The sequence below is a fragment of the Ovis canadensis genome, chromosome 14 (assembly GCF_042477335.2).
Source record: "Ovis canadensis isolate MfBH-ARS-UI-01 breed Bighorn chromosome 14, ARS-UI_OviCan_v2, whole genome shotgun sequence".
Taxonomy (NCBI): Eukaryota; Metazoa; Chordata; class Mammalia; order Artiodactyla; family Bovidae; genus Ovis; species Ovis canadensis.
The window spans coordinates 71,982,027-72,006,474 of NC_091258.1; the positions used below are offsets into that span (position 1 = coordinate 71,982,027).

Below are 24,448 nucleotides of genomic sequence, written 5' to 3' on the forward strand. Positions count from 1 at the left end.
CACTCTTTTAGGATGTGAACTGTGGAAACAAACTGTTGTGCTGAGAGAACTCTTTGGGTCATTGGTTGAAATACTCTTGGTCAGGGTCTTTTCTGTGGAGTCTGACCAGAATCAAGCTGCTGACTGCATCTATGAGCTGCAGAGGCTGTCTCTGCATGGCACACTTGGGACTCTTGGGGGGGGGGGGCGCTTTGAGGTGTAACTGACAAAATTATAAGATATTTAGAGCGCATCCTTAGCTAAGGAGGTTTATAGCCTCCGTGAGTTGGCAGAGTTGGGGTTGGGGGAAGATCCTGGGAATAAGGAGGAAAAGACTGAAATATGCAACGTCTTCTCCGCTCAACCCCCGCTCCCTTTTATAAGGAGCAGTTTCCTAACTGGAGTGGGTCTTTAGCGAAGACTCAGCTAAGGGATACAAATTTTGAGAGAGGGAGGGAGGGAGAGAAATTGAGATTGACTGATTACGTGGCTCTGGGAGCTTGGCCAGGACTGAAGAGAGGAAGGGAAGAGGAGATACGTAGAGATCCGACGATTTAATAGGAACTGCTTTCCAAATAGAACGTACAGTTTGGGCAAAGGCTTGTTGGCATGAAAAAGCATGATGTGCTCAAGCAATTAATTTTCCAGAACTGCTGAAGAGTAAAAAGGGGAGGTGGGAGACAGGCGTTCAGGAATCAGATCCACGCATGAGGAGCGTTGGGTTTTACCCAGAGTAAGGCAAGTCGCCACGTTTCTCGGGGCCTCAGCAAAATAAAGCATAAATCAAAGACACACTCTCTCCTCCTCTCGCACAAAGGTTCAGGAGTCCACTTGCCAGCAAGAGGAACCACTGTCTCCCAAACCAAAACCTGCGGATAGTTCTCGTTGCCCCGCCAGTGACGTCATGCATTCCTAGCGACGCAGGCGCAGAAGAACTCGGAGGCGAGCTGGCTTAGCCACCTCCCAATCTTCCTCCTCATTGGCTAGAAGCAACTGCTCGTCTAGGCCGCTATTAGCGGCGACGTAGGCGGGCCCAATCTTGGTCGCTAAGATACGACGTACTTCCGTTTCCTCCTCCCCCTCTCCTACGGCAAACTTAATCTCGTCACTTCGGCCAATGGCAAATGGGCGGTAGGCGGGACCTTATTTGTTCGGACCAAAGAAACGCAGGCTCAGCCGGGATATCGCGGCCAATGAATGTGGGGTAGCCCCTGTAAAGTGGCTCGGGCGTCCCCACGCCTTTCTTTCCTCCTCCCAGCCCAACCCCTCCCTATCCCGGTTTTAGCACGGCGCTGGCCGCAGTCTTGACAGGAACGGGACGGGCCCAAGATGGCGGCGGCCGATGGCGACGACTCGCTCTACCCCATCGCGGTGCTCATAGACGAGCTCCGCAACGAGGATGTTCAGGTCCGGAAGCAACGGGGACTTGAGGAAGAAGGGAAAGGGGACCTGGGGGCACGGGCGTCCCTCGCGGACAAGGTTCAGTGTTCGCTGGGAGTGGCGGAAGGGGCGGCGGCCAATCAGCATTCCGTTTTCATATGTTAGGGTCCCCGGACTCGATGAGACGGCGCCCGTGATTGGGTGTCGGCCCAGCGGAGGGCGGGAGCGAAGGCCACCTTGGAGGGTCCCGGGCCTGCCAAGTGCGCGCGGGGCCCCGGGCCTACGAGGCCGCGGCTCTGGAGAGAGTCGACCGATTGGGTTGGGGAGAGGCGAAGGAACGGCTTGGTGATTGGCGGCAGCAGCCCTTGAATGGCGCCTTGGGGATGCTGTGGGCGCGTGACTTGCTCCGAGTGGGGGAGGGGCCGCCTGATTGGTGGGGGTCCGGGTAGTTTTCACCCTTCACGGCTTCAGCGGCTAAGGCTCTGCGCTGTGGGTTAAACTTTCCAAATGGAGACTGAGACGTGAACACTGACTTTACAGTTCCTGCCCTCCCACTCTCCAGTTTTGGTGTAGACCCCCGAAGGGGAGGGGGGGCGAAAAGCTCACTCCCAAAGTGGGAACTGGCCAAATTCAGGTACGAATTACGAGGTGGAAACTCGCCCCCCTTCCAGGATCCTCCCGTTGAGTGGAGGGTGGGCAGTGCACTAAACGGGCTAACATTTCTAATGTGTAGGAGCGGGAGGTTCAGATATGTGAGCCCAGCAGGCGAAGTATTGAGAGGAGGTAGGGTTAGGGTTTGCCTATCCCAGCCCTGCCTCTCACCCGAGTGACCTTGGGCCGATTAGTTCACCGATCTGGGCCTTTGTTTTCCATAAACTATGGTCTAATAATAGTCCTGGTGTCAATGGGAGGTTGTAAGGGGCTGAACGAGTTAATAATACGAGTCATATAGAACGGCGCCCGGTCTGTTGTAAGGGCCCAATAAATGTTAGCTGTAATTGTGGGGAGTGGTGATCGAAGAGTTTCTATACTCCCTTTGGGCCTTAGTTTCCCCATTTATAAAATTGTGCGGGCTACACTGGCCCAGCCTCTGTGGTTTGGGCTCCTATGACCGTAGTTCGGGAGTCAGAACAGCAAGGCCAGCGTGGTGGCTGCACAGTGAATGTCGAAGTGGTGGCAGATGAGGATTAATCCAGAGCTAGATCAAGTGAGGCCTGTGGACCAGCAAGGCAAAGCCTTTAGTGAGGTGGAGGAGCCAGTGCCAGGCTTTGCGTAGAGGAATGACATGCTCCTGAGTTTTTGCTGTCGAATAGAGACCAGGCAGGAGCAGAGAGACCTTTCTGGATGCCACTGCAAAGCAGCACCAGCATTGGCAGGATTGGGGGTATCTTGAAAAGGAGGGTTGTTGGGATTTGCTGGTGGTTTGGATGCAGTGTGGTGAGTGATGGAGGAGTCAAGATGACTGAGATTTGAATGCCAGCACTACCGGTGCCCTCCCTGTGTGCGCTGGACCAGTCAGTGCCTTGCCTGTTCTGGGTCCAGATTCCTCATCTGTAAGGAATAATGATGAGTGAGGAAGCAGCATCTGCCTGGTTGGGCGGTTGCAGTGGAATTGACCCCTTAAGAAGGCATTCAGTGATGACCTCATTCAGTTGTCATAGCAGTTTATGGTTTTATATTTGGAGAGTGAACTTCAAAGAAATTGCTTCCTTATCCAGTAAGAAGCAGTGACTGGGTTGCATTGTCTCAGGGGTATTTGGGGCACCACGTTTCTTAAAATGTGGTTCACTGGTGGAGAGAACAGGTTTCTGTGTTACTTACACTGTGCGCTTCAGTTTTCTCATCTATGAAGTGGGAATAGGGAATTCCCTGGTGGTCCAGTGTCTGGAACTCGGCACTTTCACTGCATTGGGCTCACTACATTGGGCTCAGACTTCAGTCTGTGGTTGGGGAACTAGGGTCCCGCAAGCCGTGCAGTGGGTACCTCCCCCCACCCCAAAGTAATACTTAGCATTTCATAGGCATGTTTCAAGGATTAAATACGTTAGTACAAGGAAAATGCTTAGAACAATGCACGACATGTTTTAAGTTTTCATTAAATTTAGTCTGCCGCTTGTGGTAAGATGAGGGCTTCATCTCTCAAAGGTGAGATGCTTCAGGAATTTAAAAACTGTTCTCTTAATGGTTACTGTAGAGCAGTGGGTCTTAACAGGTTGTCACGACTGGTGAGGGGAGAGCTGCAAGCAGTAGCTAGGCATGCTCCCCAGCATCCTGCACTGCCCAGGCCCTCCCTTCACAAGGATGGTCCAGCCCCAGAGGTCAGTTGTGCCAAGGCTGAGAAACCCTGCTGTCTGCCAGCCTGCTAAGTGCTTTGTGTGTGTTTGTTGAGTCCTCACAAAAGAAATCTGAGATAGGTGCTGGCTTTTTTTCCAGTAAATGATTTTTGATTGTCAGATCTCAAGCCACAGAGAAAATAGTACCGAATCCAGATTCAGCAGTTTAAAAAAAAAAAATTATCATATTTTTTCACCTGTTTCTCATCCTCCTCCCCACACACGTTTTTTTTTTTGGCTGAAGTATTTTAAAAATAAATCCCATACCCCAGATACTTTCTCCTACATACTTCATTATGCACCTCTAAAACCATGGACTTTTTTTATTTGGCTGTGCAGTGCAGCATGTGGTATCTTTGTTCCCCAACAAGGGATCAGACTAGTGCCCCCTGCATTGGAAGCATGGAGTCTTAACCCCTGGACCACCAGGGAAGTCCTAAAACAATGGGCATTTTAATAACCACAATGACATTATCATACATCAGTTCAGTTCAGTTGCTCAGTCGTGTCCTACTCTTTGCAACCCCATGGATTGCAGCATGCTAGGCCTCCCTGTCTATCACCAACTCCTGGAGTTTAGTCAAACTCATGTCCATTGAGTCAGTGATGACATCCAACCATCTCATCTGTCATCCCCTTCTGCCTTCAATCTTTCCCAGCATCAGGGTCTTTTCAAATGAGTCAGTTCTTCGCATCAGGTGGCCAAAGTATTGGAGCTTCAGCGTTTCAGCATCAGTCCTCCCAATGAATATTCAGGATTGATCTCCTTTAGGATTGACTGGTTTGATCTCCTTGCAGTCCAGAGGACTCTCAAGAGTCTTCTCCAGCACCACAGTTCAAAAACATCATACATGACAAAGTTTTTACAGTGATATTTGATGTCATCTAACAATTGATTCATACACATAATCAGATTTTCCTGATTGTTCCAGAAGTGTCCTTTTACAATTGGCTCCTTTAAATCAGATTCTGAATCTTCATTCTGAATGTTTGGTCATTGTCACACAACCCAGTAAATACTGATATAGGACTTAGCCAAAAGCATTGGGTTTCAGGGCAGCACTTTTCACCACCAGGCTGGGCCCTGTGGAGACAGAGTAGGCCCGGAGGTGACACAGGCCCGGAGGTGACACAGGTGGCAATGCCATGGGTGGAGGCAGACCAGGGTTTCAAGTCTGGTCTGGCAACGCTATGAGTTACTCAACTCTTCTGGGCCTTGATTTTCTTGTTAAGTGAGGAAAAGGGTGGGAGATACACCCGGCAGGGCTGCTGTGAGGATTAAATGAGATAAACTGTGTAAAGACAGCAGGTTCTTGCATGCTCTAAGACATTTTGGGTGCCCACACCTTAGAAATACGATGTCTCAGGCTCCGGCTTCTTTTCTGGAACACATAGAATATATGGGGGTTTGAAGCAGAACTCAGGAATCAGGTTGCTCTGAGAGTTTAGTTGGTGTAGGGTGGTGGTGAAGAAAGTGGGTTCAAGATCTGCTGTGCCTTCTCTGGATGACGTGTATTTTTAAAGACTTGAAAAATATTTATGCTTGCTGTTTTTGACGTGTCCAGCCCTGTACTCGGTTCAGGAATCACCAGCTGGTAACAGTCATGCTCCTTCCTCATCCCAGAGACAAGTCACCTTCCAAATGGGGGAGCAGGGACCTCCGTAATTATAAGGCCAGGTAAACTGCTAGGGAAGGACTCGTTTGTGCTGTGATTTCCAAGGAGGTGGGGAGATTACTTTTTTCCTTTCTATTTCAGGTTAACTATTTCTTCCCTGCTCAAGAAATAAAAATACATGAGAAATAATGATAAGAATAATGGTTACACTTGTGTGCTTGCTTCATGCCAGGCTCTATGTCCTCTATTTGATTATCCCAGCAATCCTGTGAAACAGGCATTGTTGTGATAACCATCTTACAGTGAGGAAACTGAAGCTCTGAGGTAGCCGGGATTCACCTGGGGACCTTAGCTAATTGGTGAAGCCAGAGTGCATACTTGTTCATTCTTTACTTTAAAAAAAAAAATCAAATGCTCCAGAAATAGAGATTGTGGTCCTCATTTCACTCTCTGGTGATGCAGAACTTTTCACACCCATCTGCCTGCACACACCCACACACATTATATTCATTTAAAAACACGATTCTTTGTGAAATGAGGTGGAAGGATGTTAGGATTTTGTAGAAGTTGAAGAGGCACTTGTGTCACTCACTAGGCGTTTCCAGGGCTGAGGCTTGTTATTAAAGCAGCCACCTTGCAGCGCCTGCCACCCTGCTCATTCCCAGCTGCCGGCTCTACCAAACTGTAACAGTTGGGAGCATGTTCCCCCAGGTTCTTTCCTTCTCTGCCTGTAGAAATAGATGTGTAGCCTTGATTTTAAAAAATTAATCCAGCATTTATTGGACTCTTCTTGTTTGCCAGGCCGTGCCCTGGGATTTGGAGGCACAGAGTGCAGAAGACAGAATCCCTGCCCTTGTGAAGCCCACATTCTAGTGGGGAAGGAGAAACAGTGAACAGAGAAGTGGAGTTGACCCTTGAACAGCACAGGTTTGAACTGTGTGGGTCCACTTACATGCAGATTATTTCAGTAGTAAATACTGTGGTGCTACATGGTCTGCTGTTGGTTGAACCCATAGATGTGGAACTTGAGAGGAGGGCCCACTGTGAGTTATACTCAGGTTTTCAAGTGAGCAGGTGGCGGGCGCCCCAGCCCCGTCCGTGTTGCTCAAGGATCCGCTGCCTGTGTTAGAGATGATGAGAGTTAAGATGTGTAGGGTGATGAGGCCGTGCTGGTGTATCCGGGGCAGGCGTTGGTGAGGCCTGAGCAGAGGCCTGAATGCAGTGAGGGGAGCCCTGTTGTGTCTCAGGGGAAGCTGAGGAAGCAGCATGTCAGCAAGTAAGAGGACCTGACCATAATGTTTGTGTTTTAGTAGCTGTTGAGGGAGCTACTCTGACAGGAATCCAGGGAGCAAAGAGGGCATGGGAAGTGAGGATGAACCTGTACACAGGAGCCAGTCGCGTTGGGCCGCATAGTCCACAGGAGAGCCTTCGGGTGTCACTCAGCACGAAGCGAAGACATACTACATGTGGGACCGTACTCTATGTGGTCATATCAGGGAAGCTCTGTGGGTTGAATGTGACGTGGATTTTAAAAAGTGGTAGCGTTTGTGTGGATGTAGTGGTGAGAAGGGAGTTTTTATTTATTACGTCTCGTGTAGTAGGCTGAGGGCTGCTGGGGACAAACACAGCCCTGGCTCATGGTGATACGTGTGGTCGTGGAACCATGGGTGTGAGCAGAGAGGTTCTCATCCTCCTCCCTCTCATCAAAGAGGAAAATCTTTCCTGGATGTTCCTTGGCCAGCTTGTCCTTATATCTTTCTGTCCAAAAAGAACTCCATCATTGACTGGGCTAGTTAGGATTAAGGTTGGCCTGCAGATTATTTCAGTAGTAAATACTGTGGTGCTACATGGTCTGCTGTTGGTTGAACCCATAGATGTGGAACTTGAGAGGAGGGCCCACTGTGAGTTATACTCAGGTTTTCAAGTGAGCAGCTGGCGGGCGCCCCAGCCCCGTCCGTGTTGCTTAAGGATCCGCTGCCTGTGTCACTCAGTCGTGTCTGACCCTCTGCGACCCCATGGACTATAGCCCACCAGGCTCCTCTGTCCATAGGATTCTCCAGGCAAGCCTAGTGGAGTGGGTAGCCATTCCCTTCTCTAGGGAATCTTCCTGACCTAGGGTTTGAACCTGGGTCTCCCACATTGTTGGCAGATTCTTTACCATTTGAGCCACCAGGGAAGCGAAGTGAAAGTGAAGTCGCTCAGTCGTGTCTGACTCTTCGCGACCCCATAGACTGTAGCCTACCAGGCTCCTCTGTCCATGGGATTTTCCAGGCAGGAGTACTGGAGTGGGTTGCCATTTCCTTCTCCAGAGGATCTTCCCTACCCACGGATCGAACCCGGGTCTCCTGCATTGTAGGCAGACGCTTTACTGTCTGAGCCACCAGGGAAGCCAAGGTTGGCTATAAGTAATAGGAAGACTCTGAATAAATGATACTTAAATGACTCACATCAATAAGTCTGGCGGTAGTCCAAGCTGGTGTGACATTAAGTGTTAGAATCCCAGGCTCGTACATGTTGTTCTGTGTCCTCCATCCCGCCCTCCCCAGTCCCAGGTTACCTCAAGACCCCAAGATGGTTGCTGAAGCCCCAGCTATCATAGGCCCATTCCAGACAGGGAAGGAAGGATGAAGAATGTGACCCCCATCTCCCCATAAGAGCACTACTAGAAGTCACACACACCGTTCCCACTTGGATTTCACTGGCCAGACATTAGTCTCATGGTCACATCCAAATGCAAAAGTGATTTTAAAATATCTTTGCAGGGACTCACATGCACAGATGGAAACCAGAGGTCCTAAGCGGCAGTATAGCCCAGTGCAGGAGCTCTTAACCTGGGGTCCATCTGGCATTCAGGGCATGTCCATGACATTGGATGAGGAAGATAACATCAGGGAGTGCCTGTGTGCTTCCTACTCAGATTTCACTGGCAGTTCACATTCACCGTATTTAGTTGTTTATATGTTTCTGTATGTCTGTCTCTATATACATTTAATCTTCAGCTGAAAAGATGCAGGGCTTGTGATACTTAATCTGGAGGCCCTTTTGCTGCCAGGCAGGTGAGCGAGTGGACCACTTCAAGCCCAGGTGGTCCAAAGACCCAGTGACACTGTATGAAAAGTGGGGTGTTTTTCTGAGGAGAGGCCACCATAGCATTTCTTCAAGCTGTCATCACTGTGGTTGCCAGAGAGAGTCTTAGTGCCTTCAACCGGAGGGGGTGCAGGGTCCCAGGCACTTTCCGCCCTCTTCAGAGTCTCATGGCCTGGGGAAGAGCGGGCCAAGGGAGCCCTTGCTGCTCCCCCTTCGCCATACTCCCTTCTTTCTGCTTTTCCTCTGGGGAGGAGTCCGGCTTGTGCTTGGGCTGGTGAAGCTGATGGGCCTACCCACCACTGGGGCGTCGCCTTGCCCTTTCTGCACAGGAGCTCATGGCTGCAGCCCCACTGTCAGGCTGGAGACATGGAAGGGAGATTCCCAGGTGGCCAGGCCACCTGAGCAGTTGGGGTTGGGTCCTAGCCCACTCAGTGCTCATTCAGGCAGCAGTCTGCACCCCCGAGTCTGCCTCCCTGCTGGTGGAAAGGAGGCATTCGTCGTGTTCCCCGGGATGAGGGCATCAGATGAGGTCCTGACACTAACATTCTGAGCCTGAGGCCTGCCTTGTGTTAGCAGAGGGTGTGATTTCAGGGGTGGCCACGACAAAGCACTGCAACTTAGGTGGCTGCAAACAACAGAAAGGGTTCTCTCTCAGCGCCTGGAGGCCAGAGGTCTGAGATCAGGTGTTAGCTGTGTTGGTTCTTTCAGGAGGTTCAAGAAGTCCGAGATCACAGTGTTGGCTGTATTGGTTCTTTCAGGAGGTTCAAGTCCGAGATCAAGGTGTTAGCTTTGTTGGTTCTTTCAAGAGGTTCAAGAAATCCAAGATCACAGTGTTAGCTGTATTGGTTCTTTGAGGAGGTTCAAGAAGTCTGAGATCATGGTGTTAACCATATTGGTTCTTTCGGGAGGTTCAAGAAGTCTGAGATCACGGTGTTAGCTATATTGCTTCTTTCAGGAGGTTCAGGAAGTCTAAGATCACGGTGTTAGCTGTATTGCTTCTTTCAGGAGGCTCCGCGCCTCTCCCCAGCTTCAAGGGTATGCCAGCCATTCTTGACAGATTCCTTGGCTTGTGGACACAGCCCCAGCTCCCTCTCTGTCTTCACACGGCCTTCCCCTCTGTGTCTCTTTGTCTTTTCTCCTGTCTCTTGTAAGTCACTGCTGTTGGATTTCGGGCTCGTGTCTTTCCTTTCCTCTCACACCCCTCTTACACTTAGCACTTCTGACACCAGATGGCTTTCCCCACTTCCTGATCAAGCAGTTCTTGGCAACACCTGCTGGATGTCCTACAATTAGCATCAAAGCAGGCCCCCTCCGTGGCTTTGATTATTTGTTAGAACAGCTTACAGATCCTGAGGATTCACTGGCATTTACCAGTTTGTTATGTAATAAAGGATGCAATAAAGAGTCTAGATGAACAGCCACATGAAGGGATGCAGAGGGCGAGGTCAAGGGAACTTCTGTCCCCTGAAGTTGGGGTGCATCACCCTCGCAGTATGTGGGGGTGCACCCCAAGCCCCATACTCTGAGGTTTCTTACAGAGGCTTCATCACATGGACGTGACTGATCATCCGGTCAGTGCCCCTCTTGGGGGAATGGGGCTTGGGGCTCAAAGCTCCCAGCTTCTGAGCATGGCTTGCTCTCTGTGGTGACCAGCCCCATCCAGGAGCCCAGCCAGAGTCACCTCATTAGAACAAGAGACATTCCCATCATCCAGGAAATTCCAAGGAATTTTGGGGCTCAGTATCAGGAACCAGAATCGAAAATCAAACATCAGAACAAGAGATGCTCCTTGTGTTCCTGTCTCTTAGAAAGCTGCAGGGGTTTAGGAGCCAGGAACTAGGGATAGACACACGCTTTTCTAATGTTGCACAGCACCGCCACCACCCCTGGCCCCAAATTCAGGACAGTCTCGAGATGCTTAGTTACATTTGCATATTTCACATTCACCACTACTGAGGGTTAGGACTGGGACGTACCTTTTTGCAGTCACTGTTCAACTCACTGTGCTAGTGGAATTACTACTGCTAATGTTAGTCTTGTTTTTATAGCAGTGTCATTATAATATTGTTTGTTCTGTTATCACTACTGTTAACCACCATCTACCATCTAACCCATCGCTGGGTTACAGTCCCCGCTCCCTGCCACAGAGCTCTGTGACCCTGTTTGCTCTCCTGGGGTAGGGCCTGTAACCCTCTGTCCTCAGCTTGTCGTGAGAGATAAATGAGACATGCAGCTGAGTACTCTGCCTGGGACTGGGCCCAGCACAGTAAGCTGGGACCGTAGCTGCTGCTGTTAAGAGCACAAGGTGGAGTATGTTAGTGGTGTTGAGCCAGAGAGTGGGCACAGGTAGGAGGGTGGGGAACTTGGGCATGCAGGCACAGCATCAGACAGAGTGATCCTGGAAAGTGCTGAAGGGGGTGTTGGCTCAGTGAGACCCGTTGGATACTGTGGCTGAGGCTGCTGCTGTAATTTAACAGCTCAAGGTCACACAGTCACTTGGTAGGCCTGCATTACTCAGCACCCTACACGTGCTTAGCGAGGCTTCCAGTGGCCGACTGGGTCCAAAACTATCACCTTAAGTGTGGGCTTGCTAACATTCTCCCTTCATTTTCTTCTTCTCATTAGCTTCGCCTTAACAGCATCAAGAAGCTGTCCACCATTGCCTTGGCCCTCGGGGTTGAAAGGACCCGCAGTGAGCTTCTGCCCTTCCTTACAGGTACAGTGGAGTCCTGGGGCCCACGTTGAGTGGGGGCTTCTGGGGGTGGTTCCTGCCAGATAGGAGAGAAACCTCTCTGTGAGTTTAACAGATAGTATTTAAGTGCCGTGTGCTGGGCGCTGGCGCAGGGGCTGATGGAAGGGGTCTGAAGACAGATGGAGCCTGGTTTGAAGTTAGAAGCTGGTGACTTTAGGCAAATTACTCCTCTGTTCCGTAGAGTTTTTATGTATGAAACAGGCATGGTCATCATGTGCTATAGCGTTGATGTAAACATTAAATGATAATAATAGTAATAATAGCTACTACTTACTATAAACTGATGATATGCCAGATAGTGTTCTAAACCCTTTCTCGTGAGAACTAAGTTTGTTCACAGAGCTTGTGCTCTATGCCACCATCGTTGTCAAGATTATCTCACAGTAACTTCTTAAGGCAGGTAAGACTACTGCCCTCATTTTATAGATGAGGAAACTGAAGTATGGAGAGATGAAGTGACTTAATTGGTCATGTAGTTAGGAAGTGACTCAGCACATCTATCAAGTCACGGTGGCTCTGAACTTGACAGTATTGGTGGTCTCTCTTCCCTAGCATCGCACACCTGATCACTCAGTCCCACCCCCCGCCCCGCCCCCTGCCATCTCTGCCCGCCCAGGTAGAGGGTGGCTGCCAGGTTGAGGAAGCGGACTGGAGCACGCTTGTTCCCCAGGGAAAGTCAGCTGTGGGGCGGGACTGTAACCCAGTCTGTCTTGTCCCGCAGATACCATCTACGATGAGGATGAGGTCCTCTTGGCCCTGGCGGAGCAGCTGGGCACCTTCACCACTCTGGTCGGAGGCCCCGAGTATGTGCACTGCCTGCTGGTGAGTCTGGAAGCTGGGGGGGGGGGGGGGGGCGGGTGGGAGTCCTGCCTGCCCCTGGGGGGTCAGAACCAAGATCCTCACAGGGAGGGGAGAGTGCAGGCCAGGCCGGGATCATTTTCTCTGGACAGAGGGGCCTTGATCATTCACTTTAACCCAGCAGGTCAGCAGGCTTTTACTATATTTGAACGAAAATGCACCTGTCTTCCTCACTGTTGACTGGGCATGTGTGAGCAGTGCCAGGCCCCACCTGGCCCTCTGCGTGTGAGGTTTTCAGTTGGGAGTCAGGCTCCACTTACTTGCTGGGTGACTTGTAAGTCACCTGACTTCTCTGCTGTCCTTTCCTCATCTGTAGAAAGGGAGTCCTTAGAACTTATGTTGAGGACCACCTCAAGAAGCCTTAGTGCAGTACTTGGCATGTAGTAAGCACTCAGAGATGTCAGCTCCGTTGTCATCCTGTCCATGCTTTGAGGTAGAGACAGTCATACTGTCTACGGCCGTACCACCCTGGACGCGCCCGATCTCATCGATCTCGAAAGCTAAGCAGAGGTTGGTCCTGGTTAGTACTTGGATGGGAAGGCAGTCACACTGCTAGTGAGTGGCAGAGCTGGGATTCCAGGGTTGTCCCTGTGACTTTTCCTGAGTTCCTGTCCATGTGACCCTGTGTTGGGTGATGGTAGAGGTTAGAGATGGTCAGATACTGAGAGTAACTGCTGTTTGGGAGAAGGGAAGGGAGGAGGCGCTCCAGTCCTGTGGCCTGGGTTTAAAGAACCTTGGAGGTTGCTCGGTTTTCGCTGTTCCTCAGAACCACCCTGTAATTCTGTCTTTCGTGATCCTCATATTTTGGCATCTGCTCTTGATGGCGTTTTGTAGTTACTCTGCAGGCTTTCTTTTAGTCTGCCGCATTTTTAATGAGATTGTAAAAAATTTGTTCTCGATTTTTAAATTTTTTTTCATGCTGAGTTAGTAGTAATTAGTGACCATTATTAGGAATTAATAGTACCATTATTAGGAATAATGGTGATAAATAGTTACTATTATTAAGAAGCAGTGATTGTTTTCACCACTCTTTTCCCATGACATTAAGTACATGCATACTGTGGTGCAGCCATCGCTATTGTTCATCTCCAGAACTTTCCATCTTCCCCAAAGAAACTGTACTCATCAAGCAGTAGCTCCCAAGCTCCTCGCACCCACCCCCAGCCACCTTTCCACTGGCTGTCTCTCTGAGTCTGCCTACAGACACACCTCAGAAATTGTGGGTTTACTTCCACACTACCATAATAAAGAAAGTGAATGTTGCAATAAAATGAGTCACGTGAATTTTTTTGTTCCCTAGTGCATATAAACGTTATGATTACACTTTACTGTTGTCTATTAAATGTGCAGTAACGTTCTGTCAAAAAAAAGATACATATCTTAGTTAAAAAATACTTTCTCACCAAAAAACACTAACCATCATCTAAGCCTTCAGCAGTTGCAGTCTTTTTGTAGTAGTAACATCAAAGATCACTGATCGCAGATCATCATAATAAATACATTAATAATGAAAATGTTTGAAGTATTTTGAGAATTATTGAAGTGTGACACAGACTCAAAGTGAGCAAATGCTGTTGGAAAAGTTGATGTTGATAGGCTTGATGGATGCAAGGTTGCCACACACCTTCAGTTTGTAAAACGTGGCACCTCACGTAAGGAAGCATACATTATGTAGTCTTTTGTGAAAGCCTTATTGCATTTAGTATAACGTCTTCAAGGAGTTCATCCACATTGAAGCTTGTGTCAAATGAGATTTCTTTTTCACATGTGAGAGCCTGGCCCTTTTGGCTGCTTTTGGAAACCCCGAGATTTGCTTTCCCTGGCCATGTCCCCCTGGGACAGTTGGCGGAGCTGGAAGCAGCTCTGCTCCCTGGATTGGACGCCCTCCAGCCAGTCTCCGCCCCTGCTGTGCCCGCCTGTCACCTTTACCCGTTGCTGCAGTCAGTCACCTGCCTGCGTCCTGGAGACATCTCCAGTTATTTCTTTCTGCTTTCTGTCCCTGTCAGGCAGGTTGGACTTCAGACCACAAGTCTCCACCCACATGTTTATTTGAACAGATTAGGATAAAAATTGAGTCTCCCTTCTTTAAGTGAGTAATTCCTGCATTCCTGCTCTGTGCTAGGAGGTCTGCTGGGCTCCAGGTGACCCCATGGTCAGCCAGTCACATGTCCCTAAAGGAACACGATCACTCCAGGCCTCGCAGTAACAAGAGTCTCGAGCCCCAGGTTCCCCAGTATCGTGAGATCCTGGTGTGGTTGCCTGTCCACACAGCTCTGCCCTTCAGCCCTTTGGAGGTTCTGGAGCCAGCTGGCCCGGTTTAGATCCTAGCTTGTCCCTTACATCTCGGGCAAGTTACTTAGCCTGGCTGTGCCTCAGTTTCCTGTTAGTTTAGAATGGAGACAGTAACAGGACCTGCTTCATAGGACTCAGGTGAGATAGAACCAGCACCGCTGGAGCTGTGGCCCTGCTGTGAACATGTAGTAAATAGACACTGCCGTCAACATCAGTCATTATTACTGCAGTTGGAGATGCCAGGGATAGCTGTGGCCCTCTCAGAAGGTGACATGTATAGCTTGGGGGTTTATACACCCCACTGAAGCGCCTTCAAGGACCTGTGCATGAGGTTCTCTGTTGTGATTCTTCAGGGAGGAGACATAGGGTGCACGCGGGCCTCTGGTGATCAGGGAAAGCCTGTCGGAGGAGCTGAGTCCCTGAAGGGGTGCAGCCGGGAGCTCGGGGGGGCTGGGGGGGAGCTGTGCACTGACCTGTTCTGCCCCACAGCCGCCCTTGGAGTCGCTGGCCACGGTGGAGGAGACGGTGGTGCGGGATAAGGCAGTGGAGTCCCTGCGGGCCATCTCGCACGAGCACTCCCCCTCCGACCTCGAGGCCCACTTTGTGCCCCTGGTGAAGCGGCTGGCGGGCGGCGACTGGTTCACCTCCCGCACCTCAGCCTGCGGCCTCTTCTCCGTCTGCTACCCCCGCGTGTCCAGTGCCGTCAAGGCGGAGCTTCGACAGTGAGTCCCCCGGCCGCTGGGCCCTGGCGAGACCCCACCTCCCGCTTCTGCTTGGTCCCCTTCTCTCAAGCCTCAGGCTCTGTTAGGCCCATCCAGCTCCCAGAAGCCCCTGAGCTCTGCCAGCCCTCAGAGAGCTGGTGTGTGGATGCGGCAGGGTGTCAGTCCAGGCACTGCCTCCTGCTCATTTAGGAAATGGAGACAATGATGGTTCTTCCTCCCATTGGTTATTTAAGTGAATTACTGTGTATAAAACACTTAGAAAAGACTGATACATGGCAGGTGCCCAGCCAGTGACGTGCGGTGCAGTCGTAGGCCTGTCTCGGTGTGGCAGATGGGAGGCTGCCGCCTCCACCACCTCCCTCCCTCTTGGCTGAACCCCAGGAAATTGCTTGCACTTGAGATTTGGCCTGTGGAAGAACCAGTATTTTTAATTGGATTAAAATCTCCCATTAATGTGTGTTTCCTCCTCTCCTGGGGTCCTGTCCTTCCTCCATTGTCCTGAACCGTGGGCAGCACGCCCAGCCCCTGAGCCATCACTCCGGCCAGGACAGCAGCATGCAGCTGCTCGCAGGCGCTTGGAGGGCTGTTCTGGGGCCCTTGCGTTTCTTTAACTGGACGCAGTCGGTGCTGGAAAGGAAACGCTCTGAGAAGCTTCAGTGCAGCCTCTTAGCTAAGCAGTTTTATGTGGTCACAGTTATAGATAGAATCAGCAGCTGCGGCTTGCTGTAGACCTGCGCACAGAGAGATGGCTGGGTGTCTCTCACACGGCGTCTTGTTTAAACCTCAGCGGCCCAGTGGGGTGGGTTCTGTTATCAGTTCCTTCGTGTAGGTCTGGGGAGACTCAGAGGCTCTCACTTGGATCAGGATCACTTGGGCAAAGCCAGGAGCTGCAGGGCTGCCTGGGATTCCAGGGTTTCCTCCTCCTGAGCCCCCTCTACCTGCCCAGGTACTTCCGGAACCTGTGCTCAGATGACACCCCCATGGTGCGGCGGGCCGCAGCCTCTAAGCTGGGGGAGTTCGCCAAGGTGCTGGAGCTGGACAACGTCAAGAGCGAGATCATCCCCATGTTCTCCAACCTGGCCTCTGACGAGCAGGTGGGGCCGCCTGCCCACCCCTCTCCTGCTTCTCCCCGCGGCGGACCCCGAGTCTGGGGAGTTGGCCCGGAGCTGATGGGGCTTCTGCTCCCCCTCCTTGTTCCCACCCTCTCCCCAGGACTCGGTGCGGCTGCTAGCGGTGGAGGCGTGCGTGAACATCGCCCAGCTCCTGCCCCAGGAGGACCTGGAGGCCCTGGTGATGCCCACCCTGCGCCAGGCTGCTGAGGACAAGTCCTGGCGCGTCCGTTACATGGTGGCCGACAAGTTCACGGAGGTGCGTGCAGGGGCTGTAGACAGCGTCTCACGGACGGGAAGATGGAGGCCTCAGGAAGGAGCGGGGCCACATGGAGCCGGGGTTTAGTGAAGCCCAGTGGGTCATCCAGGCATCAAAGCAGGAAGCTCTCTTGTCATTTGGTTAGCTCACCTGACAACTCTGGTTGGTTGATAGCGGCAGCTTGAAGTGCTTCCTTGAGATTTCTGAGGCCAACTTAAGGTTCTGTGGGGGAACCACAGGAGCAGAGAAGGGTAGCGTGTGTGTGTTCCCGACCTACGAACCTTATCTCCTTTCACGGAGGCGTCTTTGCTCGGCCATAGGCGGCTTCCTTCTCCCTGCATGTTACCTGTGGGTTGTGTTCTCATCTCCTCTTCTTATAAGCGCTTTAGATGTTTTGGCTTAGAGCTCACCTTAATGACCGTATTTTAACCTGTTAGCTCTTTAAAGACCCTGTGGCCAAGTATAGTCACATTCTGAGGTACTGGGGTGGGGAGTTAGGGCGTCAGTGTATGAATTTCAGGGGATACAGTCGAGCCGCAAAACATGGCCCAAATGTTTGAATGGTCAGAGTGATGCTGTCAAGCAGGCAGAACAGATGCCGCATTTCTGAGGACAGTGCTTTTTCCATGGAGTCTCAATGGCTCATCGCACAGACATGTTTGTCGAGCTCCAGCTCGTGGCTGGGTGTTGGGGATCCAGTGAATTCAGCACATTCCTGGGCTTCAAGGAACAGGCAGCCTGAAGGGGGAAGGTCAGCTGAGACAGGGAATGCAGTGAGACAGCGCGACAGGCGCAGGGCTGGCCGGTGGGCGTGGAAGTGCCGAGACAAGGAGGTGCTGCAGCAGCTTCTGGAGGACGAGAGAGGGCCGGGGCAGGAGCTGTCCCGTGTGTGCAGCGGGCCTGGGTGGTGAGCAGAGCACAGGCAAGAACGTCGGGCAGTGGCTCTCAGGGGAGAGGACGCTGGAGAGGCGGGCAGCAGGCTCCTCTCCTCGCAGTCAGGAACCACCCTGTTCCCCCAGGCCCTCACGAAGCAGCTTCACGGCAGAACCTGTGCATTCTCCTTGCCTGGCTTCCTGAGGGGGGGACCCTAACCTGTACTGTTTTATTTTAATTACAAAAGTAATACCGGTTCTGGTAAATAGTCTTAACACAGAAATAATACAAATGAGAAAGTGGCAGTGATCATACATCGTTAGTCTTTTGGGATCAGGGACAGAAAACCCAACCCGAGTAACCTGAACAGTAAGGCAGTCTGTTGTTACTTTTAATGCAGACAGCGGCACTTTGCAGTAGGTACCCTCGGGGTTGAGGAAGCTGAGGCTCAGAGAGGTGCAGGCACTCATCCAGGGTCACACAGATGATAAGCAAGAGTAAGAACTTGAGCCAGGGAGTTGGACTCCAGGGCCACGCTTGTGACCACTGCCCTGCCCAGCCCCTCAGCACCATACACATTTCATCACTGCACAACAGGGAAACCGAGGCTCAGAGAGGCTCTGAGACCTGGCTGAGGTCGCCCCTGCGGCACCCGCGTTACATCTCAGCGGTGACGCCAAGGGCTGCTTTTGCCTCAGTCCTGGTGCCTGTAACTTTGATTTTGTTCTCATTCACCAAAGGTGCCCGGCAAGCCCTCTCACTCCCCCTGCCCTTCCTTCACTTCCTGCAGCTCCAGAAAGCGGTGGGGCCTGAGATCACCAAGACGGACCTGGTCCCTGCCTTCCAGAACCTGATGAAAGACTGTGAGGCCGAGGTGAGGGCCGCCGCCTCCCACAAGGTCAAAGGTTGGTGCTGGTGACCAGAACACAGCAAGCGGGCGTGTGGGTGGTGGGCTGGGTGTCCGAGGGACTGCAGGCAGAACGGGCACCTCGGGTCTCACCTCCCGTCACCTCCCTCTCGCTGCCCACAGAATTCTGTGAAAATCTCTCCGCTGACTGTCGGGAGAATGTGATCATGACCCAGATCTTGCCCTGCATCAAGGTAACAGGGAGTTTGGTGGGAGGAGTAGAGCATGCCTGAACCTTCTGGAAGGAAGGTGGAGATAGGGCGTGAGGGGCAGCCCGATGCAGACTGAGTTCCCAGCCTCCTCGGACCAGGCAGTGTTGGGTTTAGAGCAGTCAGGAAGCCTGAGGGCAGGCGGAATCTGAGGCTCGGGGCTGAGCGTGGTGGTGGGGTGCTTCCTCTCAGAGCTCACAGCGTCTCCTCATCCACAGAGCTTCAAGTTTGGGGCAGAGGCTCCCGGGGAGGGGCAGGGGTCATTGAACTCCAGGCACGCCGAATGTGTAAGGCAGGCGCTCCAGTTCCCCTCGTGCTCTCAGCCTGGATCGAGAGGACAAAAGCAGGCAGTGTCTCGGGGTTCGTAGGACTTGAGTTTCCGCAGCCACTGACCCTGTGGCTCCCATCCTCCTTCTACCTCCCAGGAGCTGGTGTCTGACGCCAACCAGCACGTCAAGTCGGCGCTGGCCTCCGTCATCATGGGCCTGTCCCCGATCCTGGGCAAAGACAGCACCATCGAGCACCTCCTGCCCCTCTTCCTGGCCCAGCTGAAGGACGAGGTGCGGGCGCTGTGGGGCTCTGCGCGCTGACTGTGGTGGGCGGGGAAGCTGCTCCCCAGGGTCGCCAGCACCTGTGGCAAACGCCCAGGTTGCCAGGGAGTTGAGTGTCTGTGGGCCTGATGGGCTGCACGTTAGCTCATTCGCTTATTTGGCATTTGTTTCATGTGCCTTTATTCTGTACTAGTCTTTTTCCTGGGCATTAGGGATACTGAGAAAAAAAGGAACAAGATCCTTTTGATCCTCCAGGACCTGCAGAGACTGGCAGTGGAGAGGGACAGATGGGCGGTCCCTTGACTCCCTGATCATACAGGTGCTGTGACAGGTTCATGTCTATCCAAGTTCAGGCTAAGGTGCTTACTAGAGACCCTGAAGTGCTGTGGATTAAATAAGGTGGAGAATGGTTTCTCTCACAGGAATCCAGGGGCAGAGGGGACCTACACTGAGGGCGTTGTCCCGGCTGACCCCAGCACCCTGTGGGTCTGAGGTGGCTGCCCTGATTTGTTCCGTCTCAGCTGGCGTGAAGGGAGAGGGCACCGACCAGCAGCAGGCCAGTCCTCTCAGTCAAACCCCAGAGAGGGTGCCCATCCTGTCTGCTGATGGCTGACCTTAGGTTACAGGTCTCTTGATGCCACATGGCCCAAGGGCCTCACCATAAGTCACAATGTTAGCATGATCTTTTTGACATGGCCCAGGGCCCTTTTTTATTTCAGATACTGAGAGATCATCTCCCAGAAGCTGGTGGGGGGCCAGTCCTCTGTTTGGAATGTGCCAAGTTTGAACAGCCTAGCGTGGTCCAGTTAATAACCCTTTACTGCACACTTGATTATTTGGTTCATTGATTGATTTCACCGCATGCCTATTCACCCCACAGCTCCCAGAGGGAGATGCAGGAAAAACTAGTGTCTGCCCTCCAGGAATATATGATGTTGGACAAGGAATTAATTATATTTGTGTGCCATTTCTTAGAAGTTGTTTCAGAGATTTTTGGAAGCAGATGGGGATATAGGTTCCCCTCTGTGCTAAGATAGAGCATTTTGATAAGCCTGTCTTAGGTTGAAATGGCGTAGAGTGAAGCAGCTGTTTTTTCCTTTGCTAAAGCACAAATCCTCTTTGGGTTTCTTTTAGTGAAAGCAGGAACCCATGGAAGTCTCATAGTGGTGTGAAGTTAACTGGATAAACGGGGGCTGCCTGTGTACATGCGCATGTGTGTTTGTGTGTGTGTTAGTCACCCAGTCATGTTCGACTTTGCAACCCCATGGGTAAGCCCACCAGTCTCCTTTGTCCATGGAATTCTCCAGGCAGGAATGCTGGAGTGGGTACCGTTCCCTTCTCCAGGGGATCTTCCCAACCCAGGGATCAAACCTGGGTCTCCTGCATTGCAGGCGGATTCGTTACTGTTGGAGCCACCAGGGAAGCCCATACATGCATGTAGTGTAAGTCCGAGCCTTGCCCTGGGCTCCGTGTGCAGTGCCCCTTCTCAGAACGCTCCTGTCCTCTCCTCAGTGCCCGGAGGTGCGGCTGAACATCATCTCTAACCTGGACTGCGTGAACGAGGTGATCGGCATCCGGCAACTGTCGCAGTCCCTGCTCCCTGCCATCGTGGAGCTGGCGGAGGATGCCAAGTGGCGGGTGCGGCTGGCCATCATCGAGTATATGCCTCTGCTGGCGGGACAGCTGGTGAGAGTGCAGGCCTGAGACAGGCCTGCTGCCCGGGGAGGTGGGTGGTGCAGCCAGGCCTGGGGGCCATGCCGGGGCCCTGGGGGCCGTGAGGGCCCAGTGGAAGGTGTGAGGGCTGTCGTGGTAGTCAAGGGGAGGAAAGGTAAGAGAGCCCCTTGGGTGAAGTGGAACAGTGCCTGGCTCTTTGCGGGGGTTGGGGGTGGTTTCCCTGGGCTTCGCCAGATCTGCGCAGTCTCAACCCTGATCTACTATCTCGTCTCCTGCAGGGGGTGGAGTTCTTTGATGAGAAACTCAACTCCTTGTGCATGGCCTGGCTTGTGGATCATGGTGAGCACCTCCCCAGGACCTCTGGGAGGAGACTGGGGCTCCAGAAGGGTGCAGGGGCGGATTGCTTGGGGCAGGTGGGGGCTGGGTGTCACCCCACTGCTGCCAGGTACATGGACCACCTCCCTTGCGTTCTGGATTCCCACAGGAGGTCAGTGGGAGGTGGATGTATCAGGTCACCCAGGGATGCCAGGTCTAGTGGGGAGTCTGAGGGCCACCTGGCAGACAGCCCAAGTTTGAATCCCACTTCCTGGCTGTCAAACTTTAAACACGTCACTTGCCACCTTTGAGCCGACACTCTGTGAAACATAGGGTGCCTCATCCCAGTCTTTGAAGGCCATTGTGAGAATTGCTCATTGTTTTCACTAGGAGTGGCAAAAATAAAAGTTAGCATTTGTCTGTAACAGGCTCCATTCCACATACTAAGTCATTCACTTGGGCAAATTCAGAGCCTCAGTCCGCCCGTCTGTGCCTTGGAGCTGTTGAGAATGTGCTACGTGAAAAGAAAACCCTACATCTAGCGCACAGCCCTCTCTTTCTCTGCGAGTTTATGGGTTCTCATGTGGCCTGGTACCTGGGGCTGCTCTGCAGGCGGGAGCGAGTGTGACTGAGTCCCCACCTGCGTCAGTCCTTCACCTCCTGAGTCTCCCTCTCTCCTCCTCCTCCCACAGTCTATGCCATCCGCGAGGCGGCCACCAGCAACCTGAAGAAGCTGGTGGAGAAGTTCGGGAAGGAGTGGGCCCACGCAACTATCATCCCCAAGGTCTTGGCCATGTCTGGGGACCCCAACTACCTGCACCGCATGACCACACTCTTCTGTATCAATGTGAGCGCCCACCGGCCCCCACCTCTCCCTGGGGGAGGGGAAGTAGACGGGAGAGGAGGAATGGAGAAGGTCCTCGGGGGAAAGCTGGCTTGGGAGTAGGAAAGTGATGGGATCTGGGGCCGTAGGGGTTAGTCCTTGGGGAACTGCAGGCTGGAACTTGGGGCTCCCTGCTCAGAGTATAGGGCCTTTGCAGGTGGGGACCTGCGTGGGGGTGACTGGGGAAATTTGGCCAACAGAACAGTGATGGCCAGGTCTGTCTGAGCACCCCCTCCTTCCTCACAAAATAAGTGATATTTATGATACAACGGTTAAAGCACAGTTTCTAGAATCAGACCTACTGTTTAATTCTAGCTCTGCCACATATTGACTGTGCACCTTGAGAAGATTACTTAGTGCCTCAGTTTTCTCACCTGTAAAGGGTTCATACCAACAATCACAGCCCCAGACTCCTGAGGCTGTGACATTGATCTGGTTATACAGCTTAGAACAGTGGTTCATATGTAATGTACGGTGTGTATGTAATATGCATATGTATAGTGTGTATGTAATACATAACGTATGGGGTGTGTGTGTGGTATGTATGCTGTGTGTGTGTGGTATGTAATGTATGGTGTGTATGTGATGCATATGTATGCTGTGTGTGTGATATGTATGCTGTGTGTGTGATATGTAAATGTGTGATAAATAAATACAGTAGAAAGTGCTGATAGATAAATACAGTAGAAAGTACTTGCATGTAGTCATGTAAATAAACCATACACTTAAATAAACCACTTAAATAAACTTAAAACCACTTAAATAAACCACATAACTACAAATTAAAGAATGAGATTTAAAAGTTAGCATAAAATTGTTCCGGTAATCCCTTCCTGTGCATCACTCTGGAGACCACAGCACTAAGGAAGGGATCCCAGGGTCAGGAATCCAGTCCCATCCCCAGAGGATGAGGGAGACTCTGAGGAAGGGAGCTGGGGTGGGACAGTATGGGCTGGGGGTTTTCAGGGCAGGGAGATGGTGGAGTGAAGAGGGTGTTAGGGAACCTGGGAACTTGTGGAGAATCAAGGCCCTCAGGCTGGGTGAGTCTGAGTCCCCCTGATGCTCAGTTTTATCCCCAAGCCTGATGGCCACTAAGTGTCCTGGTCAGAGGGAGCGAGGACTCTGGGGAGTCACCCTCTGCTGCTCCCTGGCCTGCAGGTGCTGTCCGAGGTCTGCGGGCAGGACATCACCACCAAGCACATGTTGCCCACCGTGCTGCGCATGGCCGGGGACCCTGTCGCCAATGTCCGCTTCAACGTGGCCAAGTCCCTGCAGAAGATCGGGCCCATCCTGGACAACAGGTGAGGCCTGCCCCTCCTCCACACACGATTGCATTTGTATCAACTTCAAAAATGGATCAAGGGGGACGCAGGCGATGGAAGTGAGAATGGTGGTTGTTTTGGGGGAAGGGCCTTGTGACGCGTGCACCTCTGTCTGTCCAGGACGCAGCTTCACCCCTTAGCTTCTCTCTGAAGACCGCCTTCGTCCCCCAAACAGCTGACTGCCGCTGCAGAAGCATTTCCCTCGGCCCTTACCTCCCTGGGCCCCTGTAGGGCCGAGTCCCTTCCTCAGGTGCTCGCCTCTCCTGTTACTTGTCAGCAATTTGATCTGCCTTCTCCCAGTCTGGGCTCCGTGTGGGTGAGAGTCAGGAGGGTTGGGTTTTCCACTGTGTCCACACCTGATGGGCAGTAGGCCTCGGTATATAATGTTACACAAATGCAAGGCGTCACGTGGCCGAGGCTCAGAGACTTGACGGTTCTGGGTTTTCTGCCCCACCTTTCCACACCACCTCACCTCCCTATACCTGTTCTGGGCCCCCGAGGCCTCTGTCCTGGTTTGTGAGACTTTCAGCCTTCCAAGTACTGGTTGCTCTGGCCCTGAGAGCTCTCATGCACCTGTGTGTCTGCGTCTGAGCAGACACCCAGCAGCCCCACCTTTCTGACCCCTCGCCTTCCCCCTCTCTTCCCAGCACGCTGCAGAGTGAGGTCAAGCCCGTCCTCGAGAAGCTGACCCAGGACCAGGACGTGGACGTCAAGTACTTTGCCCAGGAGGCTCTGACTGGTGAGGTGTCAGGAATCCGAGACGCTGGCAGGAGCGGGTGGGGGTCTGCGAGGGCGATGCTTGGCCTGGGAGCGGCCGTGGGCAGCGGGCTGGCTGCCTTCTGACTCCCGTCTCTTCCTGTTCCCCCAGTTCTGTCTCTTGCCTGATGCTGGAAGAGGAGCCACCGCCAGCCTCCGGTGTCCGCCCTCCCCCGCCAGGCTCCTCCCTGGGGGGACAGTGGGGGCCTTTGGCTGTCACTCCCTGTGCATGGTCTGACCCCAGGTCCCTTCCCCGGCACGGTTCCTCCCTCAGCCTGGGACATCCACCCCCCCACGGGGCTGGGGGCGCACAAGGTGGGACAGAGCAGAGACCCTGGGAGGAAGGGGCCACTCCCGCCCTTTGGGGTGAGGCGGGAGCATCCCAGGTCGCCGGCTCCTGCTGCTGTATGGGGACCCCTCCCCCATCTCCACCTCCCTCCCTTCCTCTCGGTGGGTTTTTTGTGTCAATTGTGCTGTTTTTATTTTATTCCCTTGCCCCCCTTTTCACAGAGAAATAAAGGTCTAGAAATAGCTGGTCCTCTGGTCTTAGTCACTAGATGGAGAAGGGGGC

General features: G+C 52.5%; 1 protein-coding gene across 1 annotated transcript; it reads left to right on the forward strand.

Annotated features, from left to right (window-relative positions):
* The first annotated feature begins 1,066 nt into the window (after positions 1-1,066).
* On the forward strand, positions 1,067-24,408 carry PPP2R1A (protein phosphatase 2 scaffold subunit Aalpha). The gene is made up of 15 exons (XM_069551552.1): positions 1,067-1,386; positions 11,021-11,111; positions 11,869-11,969; positions 14,787-15,019; positions 15,966-16,113; positions 16,232-16,387; positions 18,051-18,165; positions 18,291-18,361; positions 18,802-18,936; positions 20,440-20,613; positions 20,880-20,940; positions 21,609-21,763; positions 22,958-23,100; positions 23,769-23,860; positions 23,990-24,408. The coding sequence occupies exons 1-15, from the start codon at positions 1,309-1,311 to the stop codon at positions 24,004-24,006; spliced, it is 1,770 nt and encodes a 589-aa protein (XP_069407653.1). The 5' UTR covers positions 1,067-1,308; the 3' UTR covers positions 24,007-24,408.
* Positions 24,409-24,448: the final 40 nt, after the last annotated feature.

Bases quoted from the DNA above. Each gene is read 5' to 3' on its own strand.
- PPP2R1A (XM_069551552.1), top strand. From the start codon at position 1,309: ATGGCGGCGGCCGATGGCGACGACTCGCTCTACCCCATCGCGGTGCTC. The intron at 1,387-11,020 runs GTCCGGAAGCAA...TCTTCTCATTAG, and splicing joins TCCGCAACGAGGATGTTCAG to CTTCGCCTTAACAGCATCAA. The intron at 18,166-18,290 runs GTTGGTGCTGGT...CGCTGCCCACAG, and splicing joins CGCCTCCCACAAGGTCAAAG to AATTCTGTGAAAATCTCTCC.